Below are 10,222 nucleotides of genomic sequence, written 5' to 3'. Positions count from 1 at the left end.
GACTTACTATCAAGGAGATGACGGTGTGTGAGCCGAGACGAGCCCAGCACATTGCGAAGCTAATCCAAACGATAGGCGATACGTTAGTTAGGGATGCTAGTAGAGGAGGGTGGGGGGGAAGTGGGGGCTTACCCTTTATACAGGGCTAGGGGGCCTTCGTTGGCGACGAGTTTGGCGAGGCAGTCAAAGGCGTTTTTGAACTCGCGCTTCTTGTCCTGCATCAACCTCACCTTGACCGTGTCGAAGGGGGCGCTTGTGACGGAGCATGCCAAGCCGGCTACCATGGATGCGGAAAAGTGGAGTGCAAAGCCTTCGTCCAGAACGTTGTTGCGCTTGAGCACGGTTTTCACTTGGTCGTACGAGGCGATTTGGGAGCTGGTCAACACGGCCGCACGCACGATCGTGGGTCCTACACCGCGATACAGACTCTTGATCCCGCCGACGAAGCCGGTGCCTTCGCGATAGACGTGGGAGAAGGCCACGAAGGTGTTGCTGTACGGAGGGCGGCCTGTGGGTCGAATGGCCTGCATTCGAACCTTGACAAGATCCGTGGGACAGGCGAAGGCACTTCCGATCGCACCGCTGGAAACACCACTAAGCGCCTTGAGTGCAAAGCTGCTATCGCTCACCCCCAGCGCGGAAGAGTAGCCGTCCTTGAAGGTTTCGTATAGCCCGAAGCGGACGGTGCTGTAGGTGAGTTCGCGCAGACACGAGGCGGTAACCCCGTTCCACAATGCCAGCACGCCTTCGCGACGAACCATCCCGCGTGCAACGGCGAGAAACCCAGACCGAGACGTATCCAGCTGCTGGCGCACCTTGACGATGTCCGCCGGATTCGTACATGCCGCCGAAATCGCATTGCCCAACCCCGCCGATGCGAACGTAGCCGCCAGAGTGTACGTGGGCGAGTGCGCCACGTGCAAAGGGGGGTTGTGCTGCGGATGCTCCGCGGATGCGATCGCTTGATCGCGCGACAGCGCCGAGGAAGGCGTACTGCGAGACATGATCCTAAGCTCGCTGTGAGATGCAGAGGCGAAGACTGGTGAAGAGCAAAGTTGGAGCTAAGGCGCAAGGAGGTGGGGGTGGACAGTGCTCGAGCGGGGGATTACAGATTCGGCTTTTTGCCCGGCGAATCCGACGCAGCTTGGCCCGAAACGCGGAGAACCCCGCGTGGAAATTAATCTGACAGTGAGAGCAGGAAATTCGACTTTTTCGCATAGATGTTGCGCCGCATTCAGCCTCACATTAAAGACGCGTCCAGTATCGGGCGACTCTATCAGTGGTGATCCCGATGAGGTCCAGAGAAGACCTCGGCCGAGCTTTTCGTAGTGCGCAAATTGATGCACGTGATGCCCACCCGTCCGCACAGAAACAGCTCTAGTGCCTTAAAGTGGCGGCCCTGCGAGTTGGCGCAGCAGCGTCACGGCAACATGGCCGTCCAAAGCCAGTTGTGTGGCTCAACCCGCAGAGTGCAGCCTCAGCCCGCCTAGGCTGCAGGGTCGACAGCACTGTGGGAAGCGCAGCCAGAGTCCGAGGCCCGGCGCTACATTCGAGCTCGCGATCAAGCACTCCTTCCTCCCGACCCATCGTCAAGTTATCCATTTCTCGATATCATCACATAGTCACAATGGCTTCCTCGTAAGTTTCTCAGCCGCTCAATCACCATCGCCAACGCAGCAACACGCCTCCTAACGCTCTCTACCCTCTCTCGCGCTCGTGCAACCAATCGAACCCGCATATTCCGACAATGAACAGCGATCTTGCCGCCACTTACGCCGCCCTCATCCTCGCCGACGAGGGCCTCGAGATCACCGTACGTATTTTCGCAACACCAGCACAAACATGGCAACGCATGGCAATCATGCGATCGACAGCACGCAGCAGCAGCAGCAGCAGCAGCAGCAACGGAAGCGGCAGAAGTAGTAAAGGCGCAGATGGACATTCGGGACAGCATAGATGGGATGGACCTTTCTGCAGTGTTCATGGCAACATCGACAATCGCAGCAGGATTGGAGATGGGATCGGGAGATCAACAAGTCGCAGTCGCTCAAGGAAGGATGGTATCATGTTGTGAATCGAAGCATGCACCGCCACTTGTCGCACCAGCAAAGCATCAGCATCCGACGTTCGCAGCAACAGTCGCTTCTGGTCCGCTGCGTATGACGCCGACCGCAGCAATGTCGACGACAACTAGCGGATTTCAACGTGTCTTCGTTAGTCACCCGCCCAAAGCAGCACTCGGCACCGCGTGATCATGCCACATCCGACATGGCAGCATGCTGCATACTCCTCAGTATCGACCCATTCTCTCGATGACGTCCTCGCCGTTCTGCACCTCCGGGCATCACCAACATCAGCCTTGATCTCGCAGGCCGAGGCAGATCCGTGGATGCGCTTGCGACATTGCGCAATCCAGCCACGTCGCCCGCCATTCCCTAGCCATCCGCCTTCTCGACCAGCCCGCCGTCTTGCGCACGTTTCGACTCTACGCCGCTCTCGCCCCGCTGCTGCGCGCCGCATGCCTGCCATTGCCTGCATCTTTTCCGCATCACAACACGATTGCTAACCATTTTCCCATTCCCACAAACAGTCCGAGAAGATCGTCCAGCTGACCACCGCTGCCGGTGCGCCCGTTGAGCCCATCTGGGCCACTCTCATGGCCAAGGCGCTCGAGGGCAAGGACGTCAAGGAGCTGCTCACCAACGTCGGTGCCGGCGGTGCCTCGGTCGCCGTCGCTGCCCCCGCCGGTGGTGCCGCCGCTGCCGGTGGTGCCGCCGAGGAGGCCAAGGAGGACAAGAAGGAGGAGGAGAAGGAGGAGTCCGACGACGACATGGGCTTCGGTCTCTTTGACTAAACGTCCTTCCCTCCCGCCCTTACCTCCCCCCCGCAAGACCCTCGCTTTCGCTGTATCATCAGATCACAAAAAGTTCACCCCCCTTTCGGTGTTGTAAACCCGGAAACTGTGTGTTGAGGCGGTTCTACGCTGCGCTCACGCTCGCACCGCTGATGCACTAATCTCAAAAAAACCTCACTTTCGATCTCGATCTCGATACGCTGCTGTGGGCCTTTGTGTGTCGGATTTGAGAGGATGCGCAAGGCGCAGGTGGACGACACTTGAAGCAATGATGGGGTTGTGAGAGCTCGGGATGGATGTTGGTTGTGGGAGTGAGGGTGGCGATGTTGAGAGGACGCTGAGTCGGCACGAGTGCTCGCCATGTCGTGTGGCTCCGGCCATCGATGCGACCCAGCAAGCTTTGGCAGGGCGACCCAAGTTGCGTTAGCGCCGACGCGGCGTTGCTCGCCTCGACACTTTGCAGCATAAGGGAGCAAAGCGTGCTGTGACGATGTCGGCAGAAGCAGTGCGACATAACGCGTGCAAGGGCGGAGCTGACATCTACCAGCGCGTCCGAACAAACGCAATGCTTTCCGCCCATTCCGGATCACCAACGCAAACTGTGGCGCCCACCACGCCGACTTGGTGGAAAGCGTGGTGGTGGCTGGAAAGATGCGCTCGTGTGCCACCCCGACGCAGCGCACACTTTGCACGTGTGTCGAGCAAGGACGTCACCCGACCTCCTTCCCACCAACTCCCTGAGTAGCCCGCCACAGATCGCGAGCACTCGTTGCCACGCGGCGTGGTGCAAACCTGCGGCATGACAGTGGCGGTTGCTGTGACTCGAAGGCAGACGCAGCGCCTTGGCTTTGCGCGCTCGACGTGCAGACCTGCACCGTTGCATCCCCCAGCGCACAGGCGTCAAGACCCGCGCGTACAAGCTCACCCCTCACTCCCTCAAAGTCGGTTGATCCCGCACGACCTTAGGCACGGGTATACACTTGCTATATGTCGCGCTGCTACTCGCTACGCGGCTGCGCAGCTACGCGGCTCTACGTTGAAACAGAAAGCACCCCTCGTAGCCGTACATGTTATCGGGCGTAAATGTGTCCCTCCATCGCCCCACCAGCTTCCCACCCGCTACAGCATAACCGCGGTACAGCCACTTGCCGCGCCCATCGGGACGGTACTCTTTCGTCATGATCAGCATACCGTCCCAACTGCGAACCCTTCCGCGAACCACGAATCGGCCCCATGCAGAGTGGCCCTAAAACAACAAACAAGAGAGAGACAAGGATAGAGAGTCAGTGGTTTGGGATGGATAGAGGATGGGGAGTGTGAAACTTACCGTGCCCGATAGAAGGATCTCGTAGCGTTCGCGCTGGTCGTCGTCGGGAAACGAAGGGTACTGATGCCAGTCATGCGGCAGTGCCTTGCCCTTGCCCTTGCCCCCCGCCGCCTGTGCATCGACAGGATCCGAACTGTAGCCCGCAGCGAGGATGCTGCCCTTGCCACCCTCGACCTCGCCCGGCGCCAAGCGCACGATGCGCTCCTTGATCTTCCAGATCTGCGGCTGCTCGCCAAACGGCCCGTCGTACAGACTGCGCATGCGCCCCGCCAGCATCTCGCGATACGAGTCGAAGTCGAAAAAGCTAAACCTTCCCTCCCAAATCCCCTCAAACATTCCCTGGAAGAACAGAGGCGGCAATCCGGGTGAACTGCGCGCATCGAGACAAGAAAGCAGACGAGACACGTCGCGGTCGTGGTCGAGCGAGCATAGCGACAGAGGCGGACGCGTGGATGTGGGTCGTCGAACCGCCGGCTCGGATGCCGGATCGTCGGGGTCGGAAAGCGCTGCCAGCTCAAGAACCGCAGGATCCTTTTCGACCTTCATGAAGAAGCTGAAACATGCGCCCTGCGCCAGGATGGGTGCGGCAATGCGAAGGGTCCCGCCCACATGCTCCACCGCGCAGCTGCGATCGCGTGGCGTCAAGTCCGCAAGAAAAGGGTTGGTGGGTGTAGACGAGCTTGCCGCTTCCGCCGCCGCCGCCGCCGCCGCCGCCGCGACGCTGCTGTTGGAGACAGGCAGATTGCGAAGCGTCCAGGGAGCCATAAAGGCGTCGAACTTGTGTGCGGCAAACACGAAGGGTCGCAATACAAACAGTCGCTCCGCGGCTTCTGTCCTGGGTTCGGACGCCAGCTGCTCCGGATCGGTGAGCAGATACACGAGGTGCAGAGCGAGCGCCTTGTGCACCGCATCCGAGGGATAGCCCGGTTGGATGGCGCCATCGAGCATCTCGGAGGCGTGGTGGAGAGCCAAGAAGCTGTGAAGCTGCGCCCAGCACAGCTGCTCGTAGTTGAGGCCGTCGTTTTCGAGCATCATGAGGTAGGCGAGCCAGAGCATCTCGTCCAGCGATTGCTCGCTCTCGTCCAACCCGGGTGCGTCGTCGGTGCGTAGGGCGGAAGAGGTGACGCACGCGCGCATGCGCTTGAGCAGCACACACCGCCGACGCAGCTCGTTGGCCAGGCTAAGCGAAGACAGCGCCGACTTGCCAAACCGACGCCCAATCGCGGCCGTGTCGAACTTGGACCGAAACACGCGCGCGTACAGACGCGGATTGGCGGCGAGGTTGAGCAGCGAGTGCAGATGCTTGCACACGAGCTGCAGCGCATGCAACTCGGTCGGCGGCGTGACCACCTTCGAAGGGCGCGTGGACGAGTCGTACAGAAAGCTGCATGGTGCGGATGTGGATGATGATGCGGGGTTGAAGTCTGGAAGCGCAGCGTAACCCGCGATGCTGTCGAGGATCTCTGGTGGCAGGCATAACAGTCCCACCCGCGGCGTGGACTCCATGGTGGTAGCAACACCCAAAGGCAGCCGGGTCGTGGTGTTGGAGGAGATGGTGGTGGTGGTGAAGAGTTGTGTGCGCACTGACGTGGAGGTGGGGCACAAAGAAAGGCCGCCACCCCTACTCGCGCGCCTGATCCAAGCGGCCATTTTTCCGGCAACTGTCGAAATTCACATAGCCGGGCCGCAGCACTTCACTCCCACTCCCACGCCATCCTCGCTCGAACCAGGCGTGCACAGAGAGAGCAAGCCTTTGAGATACATCCACGTATGGCATTGCATTGCAGGTGAAATCCGTCTCCGGGGTTGATAATGGCTAACCCGCGTGCGCCACCACCTCGGTCTTTACACGGCTCTTGCCCTTGGCGAGCGCATCGACGGTATGCTTGAGCTGCTCCGGCAGCGCAAACTCCTCAAACTCGCCCTCCTCGCCGCCCTGGACGGGCAGGCTGACGTTGATGGCGCTGCACTTGGCGGCGATGATCTCGCTGTCGAGCGACTGGTCCGACAGATAGATCTGGCCGCTGTCGCACGAATCCAGCAAAATCGTCGGTGCCCGGCCGGTGATCTGCACCGCAAACGACGGCGAACCGGTGACCTCGAGCGACGAAACCAACGTATCCACCAGAATCGAAGTCTTGGTGCAGTTGGTCATCTGCACCGCGTTGATCTTGCCCTTGATCTGCACGATGCTGTTCTTGCAGTTGAAGATGTTGACGGTCTGGTTGAGCTCGGTGTTGTCAATGACGATGGAGCGGTTGTCGTCGTGGTGCTCGATCGTCCACTTGTTGCCCTCCAGCTGCGTCTTGGGCGGCTTCTTGGCTTTGAGCTGCGCCGGTTTGGCCGCCAGCTTGGGAGGCGCCATTTTGGTAGCTGCAGGTGCGGGCGCGGGCGCAGCGCTGGCGCGAAGCTCGGGATTCTTGTGCGTCATTTGGCTCGCGTCAACCTTTTTGAGGCCCTTGGTGATGTTTTCGCCCTGGTTCAGCTGCCCAAACACCGCGTCCATACCTCCCGCTGCTGCTGCTCCCGTAGAAGCGTCGAAGGCAGGAGGCGGGGGAGGCGGCGGTGGCGGTGCACCTCCCGTCGCAGCGCCTCGTGCTGCAGACGACTTGAACGCCGCAGCATCGCCTCCGTTGGGGTTCCACACGAGGCCGGTCGTGTGCGTCTTGAGCACGTACCCCTTGAGCGCCTCGAGGAGCTTGATAAACGAGCGGCTCCACTCGACGTGGGTCTTGTCCGAGTCCTTGTAGTCCTTGATGACGCGGTTTGCGTAGAACTGCGCGCTGTCCTTCATCTCGCCCACGTAGGGAGCGGGTTTGGGCTCGACGGCGACCCAGCCGACGGCGGGGATGCCCTCGCTGACGGTGCTGAGGTGGTTGAAGTGCTGCTTGTCGCCGCGGTTCTTTTCGCGCATGTCGATGACCTGGGTGAGCGCAGCCTGGAGCGGCTTGAGCAGCTCGGCAAACACGGGCGAGGCGGCGCCACCGGCGGGCTTCTGACTGGATGCGGCGAGCAGGACGAGCTGGCGCTGCGCTTCAAAGGTCTTGAGCACGGCGGCGGCCTGGTCGTTGACAATGCCGCCGATCTTGGCGCTGAGCTGCTGGAACTCCTGCAGCGGTTCCTCGAGCTGTTCGTCGAATGCTTTCACGGCTGGAGGATCGTCCTTGGGCTGCTCGACAGCAGCAGCAGCAGGAGGCGGCGGAGGAGGTGGAGGCGGGATGGCCGAAGCAGATGGCGCAGTGGCGGCTGCCGCAGCCGTGGCATCCCTTGTTGCAGCAGCACCTGATGACTGGTGCAGCGCAATGTCCTCGAGCCGCGAGGTGGCAGCCTCGAGCCTGTTGTCAGACAGGGCAGGTGGTACAGAGGTCAGAGGATGCAACAGGGCCGAGCGAGTGTGGCATGCGAGAGCTTACCTCTTGATGAGCGTGCCCAGATTGCCGATGCCTGGAGCTGACATTGTGTATGATGGCGATGGATGGTTAGGTGGTGGTGGAGGGAGGGAGGGAGGGAGGGAGGGAGAGAGGAAGATCGACTCCGCTGCGTGATGGATCGGAGGGCTGACAGGGGGTTCCTCCCGCACAGGCCATCTCCAGTGCAGCTCCACAGCCCAGTCGAATTTCGCATTAATTTCTCCAAACAAGTCAGCACAGCTCAGCACAGCGCGATATTCGTGCAACACCAGCTCTCGAATGCAAGGATTGGTATAATTCGAAGCTGAGCATCGACGTCGGCACAAGTACAGGAAAGTGAAGCCGGAGTGCATGGGGGAAGAGGCAGAGGGAAAGGAAAAGGAAAGGGAAAAGGAAGGGAAAGAGGGGTATCCTGGATGCGAGTCTCAGTCGTCGCGGCTCTTGAGTGCGACGGCCGCCTGGATTTCGCGCAGCTGGCCTGTGACGTCGCCCTTCATCTTGCTGAGCAGGACGACAAAGCTGAGCATGTCTTCGTCCATGCGCGAGCGCTGCAGACTCCACTCCTCCTCCTTGTGCTCGGCGCTGAGCTGCAGGCTGGTCAGGCGCGACTCGGCCTGCTGCAGATGCACGCTGCCCGACGCCTCGGTCTCGTAGGTGGATCGTTCCAGCTTGGACTCGTCGGCCTTGTATCGCTCCTGCACCGTCTTGCAGCTCTTTTCGTACTCGGCCGCCTGCCTCGCCAGCGCATCGCACCGCTCGCGATCCGAGCCCAGCTGCGCCTCCTGCGCCGCCACCGCCTCCTGCAGCTTCTCGTACTCCTCCTGCATCGTGAGTCGCTTCTTGGACGCCTGGCGATACTGGTCCGCCTCGTGCGATCGCAGCACCTCGATCTGTCGTCGGAAGCTGCCCTTGATGTCGACGCCCGCCTGCAGCATGGTGCTTGGATTCGACGGCGTAAGCTCCAGCTCCTCCACCACACCGCCCGACGCCAGCTGGAAGGGGAGCAGCGCAATGGAGCGCGCCAGCGGGTTGAACTTGGAGATGCGATCCTCGGTGTCGGCCTGCTTCTTGGCGATGGCGATCTCGAGCGACCATCCGTCGCCGGCGGCCTTCTTGTTCTGCTCGCCCAGCACCTCCAGACGCTTGCTGAGCCGGTTGCGTTCGGCGAGCATGCGTTCGTACTCTTCGGCTGACATCTCCTGCGCGTTGACCTGCTGCTGCAGATCGAGGCGGCGCTTGTTCTTGTCGTCGATCTCCTTTTCGGTCAGGGCGATCTCCTTGATGAGGCGCTCGATCGCCTTTTTGGTCTTGTCGAGCTTGGGCACGAGCACCTCGTCGTAGTACTTGTGGAACTTCGAAATGTCCTTGGTGAGCATGTCGTTTTCGCTGCGCTCCACCTTGAGCGGCGAGTCGTTGTTGAGGTAGTCGGCGAGCTCGGCCTCGAGGCGCGCGTGGTCCTGCTGCAGGTCGCGCAGCTCGCGCTCGATGGCGGCGTTTTTCTGCTCGAAGCGCACGCCGAGCTTGGCGTGCTCCTCCGGGTAGGTGTCTTCGTTCTGCCAGAAGCGGTCGTAGCAGTCCCAGAGGTAGGGGAAGAAGAGCGACTGGAGGTCGTCGATCTCGTCCGGACGCGAGCGTGGACCGGTGCCGATGGTCTCGGCCTGATTGCCCAGGTTGACCATCCACTCGAGCATGGCGAGGCAGTAGGGCCAGTGGCTCTGGCTGCCTGCGGCGGTGAGTTTGGTCTTGCTGAGTTCGTCGGCGGCGGGATACTTGATCTCCTTCATGAGCGTCAGCACCTCGTCCTCGAATTTCTTGCCGTCTGCGCCCATCTGGAAGTTGGTGTCGATGCAGGTGGCGTAGATGTGCTTGAACATGCCGACAAAGGCGGACTGGGTGGGTTCGTGGACGCCCTTGTTGACGTCCCATCCGACCATGGTGAATCCGGTGCGTTCGAGATGCTCCTTGACGGTGAGGCCCATGCGCGTCTTGTAGTGCTTGTCCTTGATGGGCCTTGTCTCGCGCACGCCCGATCCGCCGGTGTTGCCGATGTTGCCCGGGGCGATGGAGAGCCTGCCGACCACGGATCGTCGCGAGTTTGGGGTGGCAGGGGTGGTGACGGCGACGCTTTGTCGACCAGCGGAAGCGACGCTCTGTCGTCCTGCGTACATGCCCGAGTCGGCTCTGCGGGCGCTGTGGGATGCCGAGTGTACCGCCGTGGAGCCGATGGGCTGCTGGGTGGACTGGAGCAGCGAGTCTCTGGTGGATGCGGCTGCTGTGGTGGTGGTTATTGTTGCTGCTGTTGCGCTGACGTTGCGGATGGGGTTGGACTGCTGCGGAATCATGGAAGCGCGCGGCTGATACGTCTTTGCTGATTTGACGGCGGACGAAGGCACGGGGAGGGTGGAAGCGATGTGGCCGTTGTTCTGGTTGGCGTCGATGGCGGCGAGCGTCGAACGCCGCGTGCTTGTGGTTGTGCTCGTCATGGCGAGTGAGAGGCGGCGTGATAGCCTTGCTCGGCCTCGTGTGTGTCGGGTGAGTGGAAGCGTAGGATTGTGCGTATGCGTGCTTCGTGTTCGCGTGCGGTATGATGATGGTGGTGGTGGTGATGGTGGTGGTGGGGTGGATGCAGCA

The 10,222-nt window shown here is 61.1% G+C and overlaps 4 protein-coding genes across 4 annotated transcripts; 1 reads left to right on the top strand and 3 right to left on the bottom strand.

Annotated features, from left to right (window-relative positions):
* Positions 1-128: 128 nt before the first annotated feature.
* PAN0_001c0625 (mitochondrial carrier) lies at positions 129-1,004 on the bottom strand (the record flags this gene model as incomplete). Its single annotated transcript, XM_014804240.1, has 1 exon — positions 129-1,004. One exon carries the CDS (start codon positions 1,002-1,004, stop codon positions 129-131), a length of 876 nt encoding a protein of 291 aa, XP_014659726.1.
* A 623-nt stretch (positions 1,005-1,627) lies between these two features.
* Positions 1,628-2,854, top strand: PAN0_001d0624 (60S acidic ribosomal protein P1; the record flags this gene model as incomplete). Its single annotated transcript, XM_014804239.1, has 4 exons — positions 1,628-1,638; positions 1,756-1,813; positions 1,875-2,060; positions 2,591-2,854. The coding sequence occupies 4 exons, from the start codon at positions 1,628-1,630 to the stop codon at positions 2,852-2,854; spliced, it is 519 nt and encodes a 172-aa protein (XP_014659725.1).
* Positions 2,855-3,875: 1,021 nt separating this feature from the next.
* On the bottom strand, positions 3,876-7,638 carry PAN0_001c0623 (adenylyl cyclase-associated protein 1; the record flags this gene model as incomplete). Its single annotated transcript, XM_014804238.1, has 4 exons — positions 3,876-4,100; positions 4,182-5,842; positions 6,003-7,516; positions 7,595-7,638. 4 exons carry the CDS (start codon positions 7,636-7,638, stop codon positions 3,876-3,878), a joined length of 3,444 nt encoding a protein of 1,147 aa, XP_014659724.1.
* A 378-nt stretch (positions 7,639-8,016) lies between these two features.
* On the bottom strand, positions 8,017-10,074 carry PAN0_001c0622 (uncharacterized protein; the record flags this gene model as incomplete). Its single annotated transcript, XM_014804237.1, has 1 exon — positions 8,017-10,074. One exon carries the CDS (start codon positions 10,072-10,074, stop codon positions 8,017-8,019), a length of 2,058 nt encoding a protein of 685 aa, XP_014659723.1.
* Between the last annotated feature and the right edge of the window lie 148 nt (positions 10,075-10,222).

The sequence above is a fragment of the Moesziomyces antarcticus genome, assembly GCF_000747765.1.
Source record: "Moesziomyces antarcticus DNA, scaffold: scaffold_v10001, strain JCM 10317, whole genome shotgun sequence".
NCBI classification, from domain to species: Eukaryota; Fungi; Basidiomycota; class Ustilaginomycetes; order Ustilaginales; family Ustilaginaceae; genus Moesziomyces; species Moesziomyces antarcticus.
Note: the sequence above shows the minus strand (reverse complement) of the source record. Positions and strands in the feature narration are given on the sequence as shown.